At 49.5% G+C, this 16205-nt stretch overlaps 1 protein-coding gene and 1 long non-coding RNA gene across 2 annotated transcripts; both read left to right on the forward strand.

Moving 5' to 3' along the window:
* The first annotated feature begins 1594 nt into the window (after positions 1-1594).
* LOC125320296 (fibrous sheath CABYR-binding protein-like) lies at positions 1595-5802 on the forward strand. The gene is made up of 4 exons (XM_048292431.1): positions 1595-2615; positions 2872-3059; positions 4561-4681; positions 5782-5802. The coding sequence occupies exons 1-4, from the start codon at positions 1595-1597 to the stop codon at positions 5790-5792; spliced, it is 1341 nt and encodes a 446-aa protein (XP_048148388.1). The 3' UTR covers positions 5793-5802.
* A 512-nt stretch (positions 5803-6314) lies between these two features.
* On the forward strand, positions 6315-7479 carry LOC125320049. Its single transcript, XR_007200976.1, has 3 exons — positions 6315-6417; positions 6775-6887; positions 7266-7479. It is a non-coding gene; the product is annotated as an uncharacterized LOC125320049 (long non-coding RNA).
* The last annotated feature ends 8726 nt before the right edge of the window (positions 7480-16205 follow it).

Raw genomic sequence — 16205 nt, forward strand, 5'->3', positions numbered from 1 at the left:
CAGAGATTACAGAGGAGATCTTCAAAAAGAGGCTCTTCTGCATGAAGCAGTGCATAGACAAATGAAACATGGGGAAAGATGTCCCTTCTTTTCTGAACTCCTGTCTTCTCCTTTTTGCCTATTCCTTAGAAATGGTGTTGCAATTCGGTCGCTGGGATAAGTTTTACAGGAGTTGTTACACTGCGCTTAAAGAAAGACAAACCCCATCCCACCGAGGTGGATCATTCGTAATTCAGGTACTGTTTTAAGCTGTTGAAGATGAATCGGGAAGAGATTTTCTAGGTAGTGGGTTTCAATTTTTCTGAGAAAGCCAGCACACAGAGGAAGAGATGACAGGGCATCTCTAAACCACTCCGTGCAAAAGACTATTCCACAATGTGGTGAGACCAACAATCCTTGGGTCACCCATAGGCCAGGGACTGAAGTGACAGGGCAGGGCTCCTCACAAAGGGACCTGGAAGGAGGGCAAGAGAAGGCAGTGTTAGCTGGAACTCAAGACAGGCTGGATGTAAGGAGAACATCCCCTCTGTGTGTGGGATGAGCTTATGCCACAGCACCAAACATGAGCCCGCAGGGTAAAATGATGTAGAGACATAAAAAAAAAAAAAAGGGCATGAATTAAAGAGATGGAAGAATTAGGTCTATTTTTTCCTGCTACGAACAGAAAAATGTTTCCAGTTCCAGAGAGAATTTAAAATAACAAGTGACACTAAGCACAGAGGATTGGAAGATCACCTTGGTTAGTCTCCATTGAAAAGACTTGGCTGCAGGAGGGATTTTGCATTGGAACTCTCCCCAGACTGGGGAAAAAAAAGAAGAGAAGAAATGATTCCTGAGGAAAGAAAAAGGCAAAATCTCTCGGAGAGACACCAGCGTGAGTTCACTACAACTCTAGGTCATTAATCCCTTGGGGACGGCAACATCCATCCACGGTGCGGGACTTAAGCTTTGATGGCAACGCTGACAAAATTGCTGCCCCTTCCTGTTGCTGCTTCTGACTCCAGAGAATGAGAACTGGGCCAAATGTGCCCAAGACAGGCAGAGACAGTGAGACAGAACCAGCCAGTTAGCTGGAAAAGAGGCAAAAAGCAAGTCCTCAAGTGTCTCCTTTCCATCATTTCCCCTGGTCTTGTTGGACCAGTCCGCTTTGAAGTAGGGAACTCTGTTAGCAACCCCAAGCAAAAGAGTGAAGCTACTCAGTCGAAGATCTTTTTCCTCCCTCCCTTCAGCCATGCAGAACACAGAGAGATGCGGCTGTCACTTGACACATAGGAACAGTTTCCCATGGGATTCCTCAGTTTGGACCCTTTCTGAAATTTGCTGCGCTTGCCTTGGTGGTTTGGGGTCGTGCTGCGAAGCAAAGGCAGAAGGCCGATTCCAGGCAGAGAAAGCAAGGGTTTGCCCCGTGCCGGTCCGTGCCGTGCCCGGGCAGCGCCCCGGGAGCCGCCCCGCCCGCGCTGTGCCCGCAGCCCCGGCTTTGTGCCGCTCGTTCCCGCGCGGGGCCGAGCGCAGCGCCCCCCTCAGGCCGCGCGCCGCCGCTGCAGCTGCGGCCGTTGCGCTGCGGCCGTTGCGGCGCCAGTGGGCGACAGGCGCGATGGCCGAGCTGCCGCTGCCCGCCGGGCTCGATGCCAGCACCTTCCCCGCCAAGCTGTGGCGCCTGGCGAACAGCCCCCGCGTCCGCTCCGTGCGCTGGGACACCCAGGGCCGGGGGCTGCTCATCGACCGCGCCCTCTTTGAGCAGGAGCTGCTCAGCCCGCCCGGCGTCCAGGGGCCGGCCCCGCGCACCTTCAGAGCCACGCAGTTCCGCAGCATCGTGCGGCAGCTGAACCGCTACGGCTTCTACAAGGTGCCGGGCCGGGCTGGCGCGGCTGTGCCGGGCGATGCCGGGGCCTGGCTCCACTACAGCAACCCCTGGTTTCGCCGCGACCGCCCCCACCTCCTGCTGCGCATCAGGCGCCGGAGCACGGCCAGCAAGCACCGCCTGGCGCCCGGGCCGGAGCGGCGCAGGCGCTCGCCCTGCGGCTCCCAGCAGCGCCCCCGGCAGCGGCCGCGGCCGGCGGGGCCGGAGGGGCGCGGGCGGTTCCAGCCGCTGCCTCGGGAGCGGCCGCCGCTGCCGGCAGGGCGGCCGCCCAGCGGCTTCTTGCCCCTGCACAGGGAGCGGACGCTGCCGGACGGGCGGGAGCTGCGCAGCCGGCGGCCCAGCCGCTTCCAGCAGCCCCCCAGAGAGCGGCCGCTCCTGGCCCGGCGCCCGCCCTGTGGCTTCCACCTCCTCCACAGGGACCGGCCGCAGCCGGCCCGGCGGGACGGGCCCAGCCGCTTCCAGGAGCTGTACGGGGAGCGGCCGCTGCCTGCCGAGCGGGAGGTGCCCAGGATCCCGCCCTGCGAGCTCCTCGGGCTCTACGGGGAGCCGCTGCTGCCGGTCAGGCGGGAGGGGCTGAGCCGCCTCCAGGAGCTGTACGGGCTGCAGCCGCCGCCGGCCGGGCTGCCGCCCTGGGCTTTCCAGCAGCCCCACACGGAGCGGCCGCCTCCGGCCGCGCGGGAGCTGCTCAGGATCCCGCCGGGCAGCTTCCAGCAGCTCCAAACGGAGCAGCAGTCCCCAGCCCGCAAGCCATCAGGTAGGAAGAGTGTTCTACTGCCCTTGCTTTTCCCAAAGGTCATGAAAAGTGACCGTTTGAAGTATTTCCCCACAACGCTCTGTCATTCTCGGATAGAAATTGTCAAACCTACAAGGGAGGGGGACCTGGAAAACCAAAAGAGTCTCTGTCTGGTTTTCCTGTGTGCTTCCTGTGATGTTTGCTGCAAGGCGGCAATCGAGCTCTGTGTCCCAAAGCCACATTCTGGAGCCTGACCAATGTGTTTGGATTCCTGCAGGCACACCGGGCAGTTCAGCCTCCAGTGCTCCACCTGGCAGCGCTGCTTGTGCAGCATCGACGGCCTCCAGCGGGTCACAAAATGCACCTGGGCAAGAGGAATTGCCTTCAGTGGATCTGGGCCTTCAGGTCGAGCAAATGATTCGGGAGATCAGGAGATCCATGGCTGAAAGGTCTCCCTTTGCTCAGGTAACTCCATTGGGTGGGTATGAAGGGGCTGGGCGGAGAGCTTTTGAACGTTGCTGCAAAGGTTTCTTTAGTTGAATTGATTTCATGATTATTTAGTGATGGAATTCTTGTTGTTCAAGCAAGACTTCTGAAAGAAGAGGAATGAGAAAGTTTCCCCCCCTTAGTGAGGATGAGAGGCGTGAGCCTGTGGTGGCCAGGTTTGGGTGCTCCTTTTGCTGGGAAGAATCTCTGGTGCAGGGGCCTTTGTGGTGATGCTCTGTAGGTTCTAAGAGGCTCTGTGTGATGGGAAAGAAGAGAAGAGTGTGGGGAGAATTGCCACTGAAGGCAAAGTGTCCCCTGCAGGGAGGGGCATGCGAGAGGTGCCTCTGTTAGAGCAGCAGACGTGGGCTCTGCCTGTTTTGGGTGGGAAGGCCAAGGCAAAGCAAGGGCTGGGCTGCAGCTGCTGCTGCTGCTGCTGTGTGAGCTGTGCCGAGCCGAGCGTGCAGGCGCTGCCAGAGCCGTGCTTGGGGATGGGCTGGAGCTGCAGCTTTCTTGTCTTCTCAGTAGCCTGGTGCCTCCATTCCAGTTTCTATCTGGCAAATCCTCAGCTGGGCAAACTTGCCAGTCTTGCTCTCCGTGTTCCAGAGCTCAGGCACCTTCCTCTTGGGCATCTCTGTGGGAAGAGATGTGTGCTCCCATGCAGTCCCTGCAAAGCTGCAGCTGGATGTGACTGTTCTGCTGTTGTGCTCAGGGCTGTGGAGGGAGGGGCACATCCTTGTGCCAGGAGCTGGCGGGACTCCTTCCTTAGTGCCCACTGCATGTGTTCAGTGTCAACTTTGTCAGCTTTGGCAGCTTTTGGACTGTGTTTGAGAAGTCAGTCTTCTCCACTGTTGAAGGCCTTTGGGGTGCAGACTTTGTTAGGAACAAGGGATGAAAGTGTGTGAGCAGTGGAGCTTTTAGGGGGCAGAAGTGTTGTTTTTGAGGCCCCATGACTTGTGTGATTGGTGAGCAGGACAATGATGATGCTGGACATGAAAGGGTTAAGGACTCCTTGAAGCCCAGGGGCTGCTTCTGTGTGGAAGAGCAGTTCAGTCAGGGACCATGAGTCCTTGTGTTTGCCAGATTCCCTCTTTGACTTAGGAATCCCCTTCCTCTTAACCCTTGCCTCTTCCCAGCCTTGCCTGGAGTGTTCAGTTCCTGTGTTGGCACTGGCCTTTTTGCGTATTATTATACAACTTTGCCAAAGAATTTCTCTGTTTTGTTTAATATGCAGACCCACTGCCTGCTGCAGATATATTAGCCAGGAAGGGCAGAGTCAAGGTGGAGTGTGGGATTTTTTGGGATCCCCAATATCTCATTGCCAAGTGTGATGAAGTTCTGTCTTCTGTAAACTCAGACACAGCAGTTTTCAAGAGCATTTTCTTCTTCAAGAGAAGAAAATGTGGCAGGCTCTGATCTACTGTGTCCCTGCAGAAAACAGTAAGTGATCTTTGGGTTTCTTTCTTTCTGGTTTTCTTTTCAGGTCAATCTTAGTGTTGCCCCTGAGTCTTCAGGAGGGGAGGCTGGGAACAGGGCTGCAGCAGAGGGAGCTTCACCTGGCACCGAGAGCTGCAGGAACAGTTCCCCAGAGCCCGAGGAGCCTGGTAAGGAGAGAGCCCACACTGCTTTAGGGAGCTCTGAGGCGGCTGCTCTGAGCCTGCCTCTGGCAGGAAGGGAGATGAGAAGAGTTGAGTTCCTGTCTGCAGGGTTGGTGCTCCCTGGTGCCTTTCGTTCAATTCCTGCCCTGGCACAGCCTCCCCGAGCCCTGCCCTCCACGCTTCTCCAGAGGCACTGACACCGAGTGCTGTGCTGTGGCCAGAGAGCCGTGAATAACCCTGACCCTGTGGGAGTTGTGTCACCAACCCGGGTGTCCCAATTTTGAGCTGAAGTCCGTGGATGAGTTTGCTGCAGGGTGACAGTGCTCTGGAGGCAGCACTGAGTGACTCTTGAAGCAAGAGAGCAAAACCCCAGCAAAAAGTCAATGTAGAAGTCTGAGCTTTTTGTCTCAGCACATTAAATCAATGTAGGACCAATCTGCTGGTAGCCCTAGTGAGCCACGTTAAAAATACAAGCAGCAGAAGCTCAGAGGCCAAACAAATCATAAACCACAGGGATTTATGATTTGGAAAGGAAAAACTTAACTTACCCCAAATTAGCGAGAACTAACAGGAGAGAGAGAGCACCTTGGATCTGCATTCTTGAGCAAGGCTGGTGCAGCCTGCAGGCCTCATGGGGAGCTCTTTCCCTCCCAGCTCTTCCTGCCAGAGCTGATGGTCGAGTTGAAGCCGCTGTTGCTCACTGCAGAGGGCAGTTTGTAGGTCCCAGGTAATGGAGCTGGTTCATAACCCAGCTCACAGCACCCTTCAGCTTCAGCCGTTTCAGTGAGGACTGAGGTGTCTCTGTCAGCACAGAGGAGGAACAAGGCTGGGCTTCTGTGTGGGAAGAAGCTGGGACTGTCTGAGCTTCAGGCTCTCGTTGGTGCCATTTGCACTGCGGGTGCTGAGACTCTATCGGGATACTTCAAACCTTTGGAGGTTTTGCAAACTTGGAATGCTCCCTGTTCTCTAAAGAGCAGCCTTCAAACTCCCAAGTGAGAGTCTGCCTTTCAGGTCACCTTTTACAGTCTTTGATAGAAAGGCAGTTACTTCCAAAAGGAGAGATGCCTGAAGGCCTATATTGACTCAGTGTTCCTTTTGCTTCCCAGATTCCATCTGATCTACCTCTCCAGGAGGGCTGCCTTGCGTGGGAGGAAGGGACCGAGGGAGAGCCTGTGACCATCGGGCAGGTGGAATCCCTCTGTTTGTAGCTAGATTTATAGATGTCTATAGTTATATTTATATATCCATATAGTTATTTATAGTATTTATATACTCTACTTATTAGTTACATATAGTATTTATAGATTTATACAGTTGTGTTTATAGGTGCATGTATTTATAGATCTGTGTAAATTTATATAGTTATACATATGATATAATTATATTTATACATAGGCAGTTACAGTTATAGATTTGCAGTTATATATGTGTAGAGAAAAATTTATATATATATAAGTTGTATTTATAAATGTACATAGTTATATAGTTAGAGATATTTGGGTGTTTAGATACATAGATTGATGTTTATATAGGCCTAGGCTGGATTCTAAGCTCCTTCTGCCCTCAGCCACCTTTTTAATCTCTTGTTTTTCGCCCTGTGCCCCCTCTGTCCCCTCCTCCTGTGCTGGCTCCAAGCTGGCGGCCGGGCCGGGCGGAGCAGCAGCTGCAGCCCCGGTGTCCCTGGAGCGGTGGGAGCTGCCGGTGGCCGCAGGCCCTGTGCCCTGAGGAGCTGCTGGAGGACGGTGAGACAGAGGGGGCTGAGGACGCTGAGGAGGCAGTGACACTGAAGGGACGGTGACCTTGAGGTGCTGGTGGGACTGGGGGGTTTGGGGGAGCAGAGGGCGAAGCGGCACTGAGGTAACAGGGAAGTGGCACAAGCTGAGGGGGTTGGCAGGTCTAAGGGGACAGGATGGATCTGAGGGGACTGAGGGGCGTGAGAGGACTGTGGGGGTCTGAAGAAACTGAAGGCGGCTGTGCGTTTTCCAAGGGCATGGCAGGGCTGAGGGCATGGAGGGGGCCAGCAGGGTGCACGGAGGGGTCTGGGACTGCAGCTCTGCCAGGCCTTGGAACCAATTCCAGAGCCTCCACTTTTGCCACAGCTGCCCTGAAGACCTTGAGAAGAGCGGAAGAGTGACGAGAACCAGCAGGGAGAAGCTGAAGGCCACAGCAAGAGCAGCGAATACGGACCTGCTGCTGCCGCCCGAGACCCTGGGTGAGGCCCCAGGGCCGCTGAGGCAGGGTGGGCGTGAGGCTGGCGTGGGCTTTGGCCGCGGGCACTGGCCGGCTGGGCAGGAGCGGGCCCTGCCCGTGCTGGGGCCGCTCAGCGCGGCTGCCCCGGGCGGCACAGGGGCTGTCCTTGGGCAAGGCAGCTGTGCCGGCAGGGCCCGGCAGCGGTGCCGGCTGTGCCGCGCTGCCGGGGGCTGCGGGACGGTCCGGCCGGGGCTGCGCTCGCCGCAGCCTGGCCCGCTGGGCCTGCTTTTTCTTTCTAACCCTCCTGGGGAGGCTCTGAGATTTCTCTTCCCCGATGGAAGCGCAGGTGCTGCCAAGGGAAACGTCCCGATCCTGACTCGGTGTTCCCTTTGCTTGCCAGGTGTCCCATCTGCTGTCCCCGTCCAGGAGAGCTGCTCTGCACGGGAGGAAGAGACCGAGGGAGAGGCTTTGATGATGGGGCGGCTGGAATCCCTCTTCTTGTATCTCTGTTTAAAGATGTATGGACTTGCTCATAAGATAGTGACCATTACATGGATATTTATATGTAGGTTGCTATTTGTATAGGCATATTTGTATATGTATGTTGTTATATTTATGGGTGTATGGTATGTATATATATACATATATGTTTGTAATTATATATATGTGTATATATCTATCTAAGTATATATGTATGTCGTTATATCTGTGTTAAGTTCTGTTTCCTATGTATACTGTTTTCTAGGTATCTATTTCTATTGATGTAGTTATAGGTATATGGCTACTTAAATAGGTATAGTAGTATTTGGTTAGGTATATATGTCTATTTTTATATTTTTCTATGTATATTGATCTATTTCTAGGTGTAACTATATTTACATATGTGTTGAGATGTACAGCTATATATTTGTATTGATTTAGTTGTATGGATATGTAGATTGGTAGGGTTGCCTATAGATAGGTTTGTTGTATGTATCTATTTATAGATATAGTATGTAATATCTAATATTTAATCTATATTTCTATCTGTATATTGTGGTGGTTATAAATGTCTTTTTTCTATTTCAATATGTGTTTATTGAGTTATTAAATATTGAATTTTCTATTTAAATATGTGTTTATTGAATTATTAAATATGCTGTTTATTGAGTTATTGGCATAGGGCTAATTAGAGAGGGATATTGATATTTTTCTACTGATATATGGGCTGTACGCTTGTAGTAGTATGCAATAAATTAAGTTGTTAACCTTCAATTGATCTTTGTGTATAGTGAGTTGTTGTAGAGGTTAGCAATAAATTAATTCTTGTTAACGGAAGTTGGTATTTGTATATTTTTACCTTGCATTGTTGTAGAAATCTAATAAAGAACTTTTTTTAACTTGAAGTTAGATCTGTAGAGTTCTATATTGTCAGCGCAGGTGTAGCAATCTGCAATAAATGACATTTGTCAGCTGAGATGAGTGTTCTGCCATTTGTGCTCTCCAAAGCAATGGGCAGATGTCGACGTGAGGACGCCTGGAGGCTTTTGGCCGTGAAAATCCCCAGCCGTGCCCAGCAGATCCCCCAGCTGCAGCCAGGCTGGGCAAGGGAACGGCACCTTTGGCATGGCAGCAGAGCCACACGTTGGCTACAGACTCGCTGCAGAGGCCTGCTGAGAAAACGGGACTCCCCTGAGCGTAGAACTGCAGCCAGGAGCCACCCGGCGAGCAGAAATCGTGCACAATGAGCACAAGAAAGAAAATGTGGCCAAACAGATGGGATGATACTGTGGGAGCCTGATTAGATGCCCTAAATCACCGCTGTCTAGGCAACAAGAAAGTGTATCAAATTCCTTCCATGAAAGATAGGATTGCACTTTCCCCTTCATTTACCTTGCTGTGCAAGTGGAAGATGTCCTCGTTACTGAGAATTTTTGCCCTTCAGCACCTCCCTCACTCACATTAATTAAAAGATTACGTCCTACAACGTGTCACCATAAATGAAAACAGCCCTGGCCTCGTGACAGTGTTTGCAAAGTCTTCCCTCCTCCTGCCCCTTCCTGTCCAAACTCTACCTGAGGTGAGTGAGAGCTCCAGGAATTCAGGAGGGTGCAGTACCACCACAGGTGGGAAGGTTTTGCAAAGCTTCCGAAGTATCAGGAAACTCTGGCTTCTTCCCCTGGAGTATTTTTCTGCTCATGAAGGATCTGGGAGGACGCTGTGCCTCCAGCTCACTCAAGTAAAGTTTGTTTTCTTCATGGCTTGAGTAGAGGAAAAAGAAAATTGTAATTTTTAAAGTGAAATTGGGGGTTTGGTGCAGCTGAGTTTGCTTCACGATTTGCTGTGGAAAGTAGAGTAAAAGCTTTGAATTCCCAACAGGAGCTGACTACCGGCCCCCACAGAGACTTGAATGAGGCCCAGGTGTGCTTGCTGCACACTGCTGGTCCAAGGGAAAAGTTGGGAAAAAATCCCCTTTTATTGCAGATGGAGCCTCTGTGTACTGTTGTCTGAAGGGCTGTCTGTGGTAAAAAAGGTAATCCAGCCAGCAACTGTGGATATGGGAGCTCTAACAGCAAGCTGCTTCTCCAGAGCGAGGGACAGGGCCAGCCCCAAAGGCTGAAAGGTGTTCTGGGGACTGGCGGAGGTACTGGAAGGCCAGGCTGTCCTTGTGCAGGGATGGCCTTCAAAGGGGCCTTCACACCTTGTGCTGCTGGCAAAGGGCAGCTGGTGGCCTTCCACAGAACGCTGCTTTTGTCCAGGTCTTGGAAATGTTCCAGCCAGCATCAAGTCCTGCTGCTCACACCAGCCCCTTTCCAAGCAGGAGCAACTTTGTGTAGGCAGCCTGACAGCGTAGTGGCAGGAGAAGAAAATACGCAGCGGAGTGTTATCAGCTCTCTGTCAGAAGCTGCATCCACAGTCCCTTATCTCTTCCAGTTGTCTCAGACGTGGAGGAAGCAGCGGTAAATCACTGATCCTGGAAAGGAAAGCGGAAGGAGCAAAGGCAGTAGCTGCTCCCTGGGGTCTTGGGAGCAGTGAGAGCCATCCAAACTAGGACCATTGCTGGGTTGTGGAGATGAGAGTGACCAAGCCGGCAATCCTCTGCATGCGACTGCAGCCATCTGTGAATAGGAGCATGGAAATCTGACCTTGTAAAACAGAAAAGGTGTCCTTGGGTATTTGCCCAAGCTTGGATGTGGTCTGAGCCACCTGGGCTAGTGGAATGTGTCCCTGCCCATGGCAGAGGGCTGGATCTAGAGTGTCTTTAAGGTCCCTTCCAACTGAAGCCCTTCTCTGTGAATTATAAACCATCATGACAAAGAGAACACAACAAATCTGCGTTCCCTGCTACGTTATTGGAGCTTGCTGTAGTCACTTGTGTCACCCGGAGACTGCTTTGTATTTGGAGAGATTGTCATGGTCCTGCAGTATCTAGGTGTGACTTTCCCCGGTTCCGAGCGACAACAGATGCCAGAACAGGCTATTTGCAAGCACAGAATTGGTTAAGCTGCCTGTGAACCTGATGGCAGAAGTGTGTTGGTGTTATTGCAGTGTTTACCCTGGACAGGTGATAGTTGGTTTTCGTTCTGAACGTGCAATGTTCATGCACAATGCTTATGTATGCATAAATACTGGCTTTAAGTCCAAATTCCCTCTTCACACAAGGACGTGCAATCCATCAGAAATATTTAACAAGGAGCCATATTAGCTTTGGGCTTGATGGTATGGCTTGTTCAAAGTGTGTGACGAGTAATGGTAGCCCTAAGAAATACCGCTCTTGTTAATTTGGGTTTATCCTTCATCAACCCTCTTGCACAGAAATCACGTACTTACAGCAGAGACTAAATGCAATTCCTTAATACAGACGAGAATTGTGCAATCCAGGCAGATTAAAGGGGGAGTGTTCTGTTGCTGTGAAAAGACAATCTAGATAACCTGTTTGCTGTACGTCCTGGAGAAGGCTTTGCAGTTAAGAATGAAAAGGAAAAACCCGTTTCTCTTTCTTAAGACGTGTCTCGAAAGAGCTTTTTGTATTACCAGAAGCAGCTACACTGATATTGACCTGCACAATTATAAACGCACAACAACCGCTTACATAACTTAACCTGGCCATGATTTTTAGCTGCAATTCCAAAATCTCAGAAAATATGTTTCTATACTGTAAACAATGAAGGAGAGCGGAAATACCAACATTTCTCATTAGCCTTTTGGCTTGGAAAGACCATTTAATTTATGCTCCCTTAGCTGTCAGCCTAAACTCGGCTGTGCAAACCTTAGGTTTGTGTTGGGCCTTATGTACTTCTTTAGCATCAGCTTAGGTGCAAACCTGGTATAAAACCCTCCAGGCATCACACTGATTTAGAGTGACAGAACTTCACTCTTCCAGCACGGAATTTCCTTTCCTTTACTTGCTCCTGCAAGTCATCGCCACAGTGGAAGTGGAATCAGTGCCTCGCTCTCTGGATGTGGTAGGATTTTACACCTGTCCTGACAGACAACAGGGACGCAAATTTGTTTTCAGCATACCATTACATCTAAATCTTTGGTTTGAGAGCAAAAGGAAAATGTTCATCTAAGAAGTAATTTTTGCCTGGATTTTTTGACATGAGGACAACCTGGGGTCTGCTGGCAAGAGCAACACTGTCCCTGTGGGTATGAACCTCCCTGAAGGATGAAGAGACTGTTGCCACAGAGGTCACATCTGCAGGATGAAAACCCACCGTGCCATTAATTTGATGCAAACTAAGCCCAAGTGGCCCAGCTCTTCATCCTCAGCGCGGACTTGCCATTGCAGAGATGTTATTAGCAGACTCAGCTCTTGTTTACAAGTGGTGTTAAATTGTCAGACAAATCAGCCAGCCCTCCCTCTCTTGTCCTTCTTGGCCTCCGGCTGCCCAGCTGCTGCTGAGAAAGGGAGAGGCAGAGTCCTTCCAGGTAAACAGAGATTTCCAATGGGTACAGACTTTCTCCTTTCTTTTGTTTTCCAGTGACAATAGAGGGGTTTGTCTTCAATCTCTGTGTCAGCAGGGAAGTTGTGCTTGCTCATCATGCCTAGGATCTGAACAACTGTGATTTTTAAATTTTTAAAAAACCCAGAGTGACGTGACCTTCTTCAGGAATCTGGAGAGAAGAGTCAAAAGGGATTCCTGGAATGGTGTCATAAGCAGACAGTGGTATTAAACATATTTTGATAAAAAGGCATAAAAGCTCATAAAGCGTATAGAACTGATGTAAAGCTAATCAAAAAGAAGTATTTTCTTGTAATAAACAGTGAGGATTGCAGATCACAGGAAAAGAGGTTTCTGGTGGGAGGAGCACAGGTTTTAAATGTAGGACCAGCTCTTGAGGTTTGATTTGTTTCCTCTTTCAGACTACAAAGAAGTCTTGGTGTTCCTGAGTAGAATCTGGTGCCAGAAGTTTGAGAATAGGGTGTGATGAGATCACCAGAGTATTTTACCTGTATCTAGGAAGAAGCCCTGCAGAGCTTCCCTTTGGCTTGGATTGAAAGTAGAAGTCCTGTTTTTACCAAGAATATTGGTCTCTCTGTGTTTCGGACAGAGCAAAAGAAAACAACAAACTGCCTGAAGTCTAAAGGTGAAGTGTGTCACAGAGGGCTAAGAGTTCACCAAGGCAAGAGAGCCCCATGTCATTTAAACTGTTCTTTCCCTAATAACAATAATTTCCCAGTCCGTGTTGATTTCATCAAGCACCAGCAGAGTAAGTCAGATTCTCTTTTCTTGTTCTGGCCTTTCACATATCACTAAGGAAAGGTGAGGCTGTGTTATTCTCAGCTAAATTTTAAATTCTTCAGAAATCAAAACTGAATTCAAGTCAGGTTCATAAACACTGTAACTTACAGACTTCTTAAAAGCTTGTATCCTTTTATATTTACCTGGAGATTTGAGCTCATTCCTTGACAAGAAGAAAAGGCTACGTATGGGACTAATCCTTTTTTGGATACGAAACAGTTTTCAGCAGAAAAGGGGAGAAAAAGGCCTTTGAACACATCTTTACTGACAAGAAAGGTGGCTGCTGCAGCAAATACTTATCAGGACAAAAAGGCATGGGCTGTCATTTTCTCTTATTACGTGTGCATGAAATAGTGGTATGAAGCCTCTGTTTTCAAGACTATAAAAACACACAGTACAATGTGAATCTCTAGTTAATGTCTTTAACAGTGCAACTTATGCTGGATTCTAAGAGCTCTGTTTAATTCCTTTAATGCTCTGATTGTTCCTGTGAATGTTCAAAAGCCATTAACCATAGCACTCAGTGTTTGGCAGATATTTGGTCTTGAAGGAAAACTTTTACTAATTTTTTTCCTATCTCTTTTAAAATTCACAGTGTTAATAGCAAGAGCTAGAAAGCAAAAGCATGTGGGAAAGGGCTACTTATTGTAGCAAACATATCTGTTGTCAGAAAATGTCCTTTAGATAAAATCAGAATTTCAGAACTCTATCCACTCCCTCTCTCCCTCTCTCCCTCTTTCCCTTTCCCTTTCCCTTTCCCTTTCCCTTTTCCTTCCCTTTCTCTTTCCTCTTTCTTTTCCTTTTTCCTTTCCCCTTTCCTGTTTCCCCTTCCCCCTTCCCTCTTCACTCCTATTGTCTCTTCTTTTCACACACAGAGGCTTTTATCATCTGTCCCCTTCCAAGTAATTTACCACCCCTTCATTAACTCTGCCAGATGCTGTTTGAAGGTGTTCTCTGCATTCGCTGAGAGGCTCTCACAGCACTACCAACAACAGCTGTGAAGCCAGAGCGGCAGAATTTGTCATTGCTGCCCCTGGAGTGGAAATACCAGTAGGAGCCCATGCTCTGCCTCCTCGTGCTGACAAATCCCTGGAATCCCTTCTGCTGTGCTCAGGGTCTGTGGCAGCACTACCAGAGAAGACAGAGCATGTGGCAAATCCTCAGGGACACCTTGGGCTGTGGCACTGGACAGCAGGACCCTCTCTTGGCCAATGGTCAGTTCTGCAGAGAGGTATTGCCATGCTCCTCAAAACACTCCTTTCTTTTCTGGGGAAATCCCTTCCGCTTCCGTCACTTATGACTCTGAGGGGGGCCAAAGACTCAACGCTCTTTTCCTGATAAAGCAGATGATGGGCAGTTCTTCAGCCCATGGAATAACAAATAAATTCTTTTGACCTAAGTAGCCTCCAAGCACATACTTTGCAAGGGAATTACTTCCCCACTCGTGGTGCACTCTCCCCCTTCTATTCTAACAAAATCCCAGTGCTTGCTGCAAACAGCCCAGGATATTTTCATGAATAGCTCATAAAATGGCTCACAATCAGCCTCTTGAAAAAAGCAAAGTGTGTTTTCTAATACAACCAATTAGTTCGAGTTTTGAATGTTTTGCATTTGCAACTGAGGCCCTGTAAGCAATTCTAATTGTTGTCAGTAGGTGAGGTACTTATGAACAAAGAATTAAGTTTTACATGGCATTTCCTCATGGGTAATGATCATAAAAAAGAATGGATGTTCAGAGGGTGTGTTCTTGTAATGTGATATGTTCAAGGTATGACACACACATACACACGCACAGAGTACAACACTTCTCCTTTATACTTTTCTTTTATAAATACACAGTTTTAAGAATTTGTAATTTTTATTTGGCACAAAAGGCCAAAGATTCTGTAGTAAACACCTGTCTAGCCTCCTGGACCTCCAGTTTGGCCATCCAGGGCCATAGGGTGCTACTTCAAAAGCTATTTTTCAGTCAACAGTAGCACACATAGGCTCCAGGGCACCAACCTGCCCTCTTTGTGTGTCTTCCACAAAAGAGTTTCTTCCAGTTCCCAAATGTCAAAAATTACGTATTTTTGCATGCAAAATAGGATGACTTTTGCTGATATTAGTAACTTTTCAAAGGGCCAAAGCTGATTAAGATTTCTGAAGTTTTACAAAATAGAGATGTAAATGTCACAAAAAGCATAGTAAGAACGAAGGTGTAATCATCCTGAAAAAAAATCCTCTCTTTCTGAAGTATTCATAGAATCACAGCTTGATGCAGAGGCAACTGACGCCGCCTTACCCTGCCAATGAGCCATGCTGGAAATGCAGAGCACGTCAGCCCCAAATCTGGTTCTCTGGCATGTTTTTATGTGCAGTTGTCTCCAAAATCTGCAGCAGCACAAGCAAAAGCCACAGCAAAGCCCATTCTGAGGATGGCTTGCGGGATCCTCCACACCTCTTCCGACTGCACAGGAAAAGCAGGTTCTCCCACAGCAGCAGGCTGGTGACTCTCACATCCCCTCAGCCTCGTGCTGTCACTGTGCTGTACCTTCTGTGTTCTGAGCCAGGAAATGTGACACTGGTGCTACCAGGGACATGATCTCTGCTTTGGCCAGACACTGCAGTGTCTCCAGGCTCCCCTGGGCTCTGTCCAGCCCAGGCCACTGCAGCCCTGGGGCAGCTGTCTCACAAGCAGGAGAGCACGTCCTGCTTTGGTGCAGCTTCTCTTCAGCTCACAGTGCCAGGAGTTATTTTTGGGGGGGGTGAAGCCCCGTGGCTGCACCGCTGCTGGGGCAGAGCGCAGGGACAGCACAGGGACAGAGGCCAGCCTGGGCACAGGTCACCGCAGGGTCCCTCAGCTTCATCGGGTACAGACAGTTCTGGAGACAACAAAATCCCCAGAAAAACTGCAGAACTGGGAAGCAAGAGGACAAAAAGGAGCCTGTGGGCAGACTTTGAGGAGAAAACCTGCAAAAACAAACTCAGGTGGACCCAAGGCCAGCTAGGAAGGGGTTACCACCATCAGTGTGTACCCCTTCCCGAGGCAGAGGAGGAAACCCCCACCAATACCATCACAAACCTCCCAGCAAGAGAGCCAGGACACTGATGGCTCCCTGGGAGCCCCAGGCTGTGGCTGCGAGCTGTGGGACCTGGGAAAGCGTTTGAAGGGCCAGCACAGCACAGGGAGGTGCTGAGGGTGTTTCTGTGCTCAGTTCTCACTGCTCTACCAGGGCTCTTCAGCACCAGTTCACCCCAGGGCTGTGTGACCGGCACAAGTGCTCCAGGGGTGACACCATCGCTGTGTGTTATTACAGCTCCTGCACACACTCATAAGCCAAATGCATGGCATTTTTACCAGGCAGTTCCTTTTTCTTTTTGAGAGTAAGGAATTTAAAGGGTTTAATGGTGATTTATTTGATTTAGACGTTTTGTAACGAGCATACTGAAGTAAGAGGTTGGCACTAAATTTTGAATCAATGCCATAATTATAGAATGCGTTCCCAAATGAAGTCAATGAATATCTATTATTTTCTACTCCCATTGTTTGAGCTGAAATGTGACTTGCACTCCATTTATTGCAAAATAGGAGACATTTTCCAAACCTTCTTAACATTGATTAACAATGTTTA

The sequence above is a fragment of the Corvus hawaiiensis genome, chromosome Z (genome assembly GCF_020740725.1).
Source record: "Corvus hawaiiensis isolate bCorHaw1 chromosome Z, bCorHaw1.pri.cur, whole genome shotgun sequence".
NCBI lineage: Eukaryota > Metazoa > Chordata > Aves > Passeriformes > Corvidae > Corvus > Corvus hawaiiensis.

Bases quoted from the DNA above. Each gene is read 5' to 3' on its own strand.
- LOC125320296 (XM_048292431.1), top strand. From the start codon at position 1,595: ATGGCCGAGCTGCCGCTGCCCGCCGGGCTCGATGCCAGCACCTTCCCC. The intron at 2,616-2,871 runs GTAGGAAGAGTG...GGATTCCTGCAG, and splicing joins CCCAGCCCGCAAGCCATCAG to GCACACCGGGCAGTTCAGCC. The intron at 3,060-4,560 runs GTAACTCCATTG...TTTTCTTTTCAG, and splicing joins AAAGGTCTCCCTTTGCTCAG to GTCAATCTTAGTGTTGCCCC.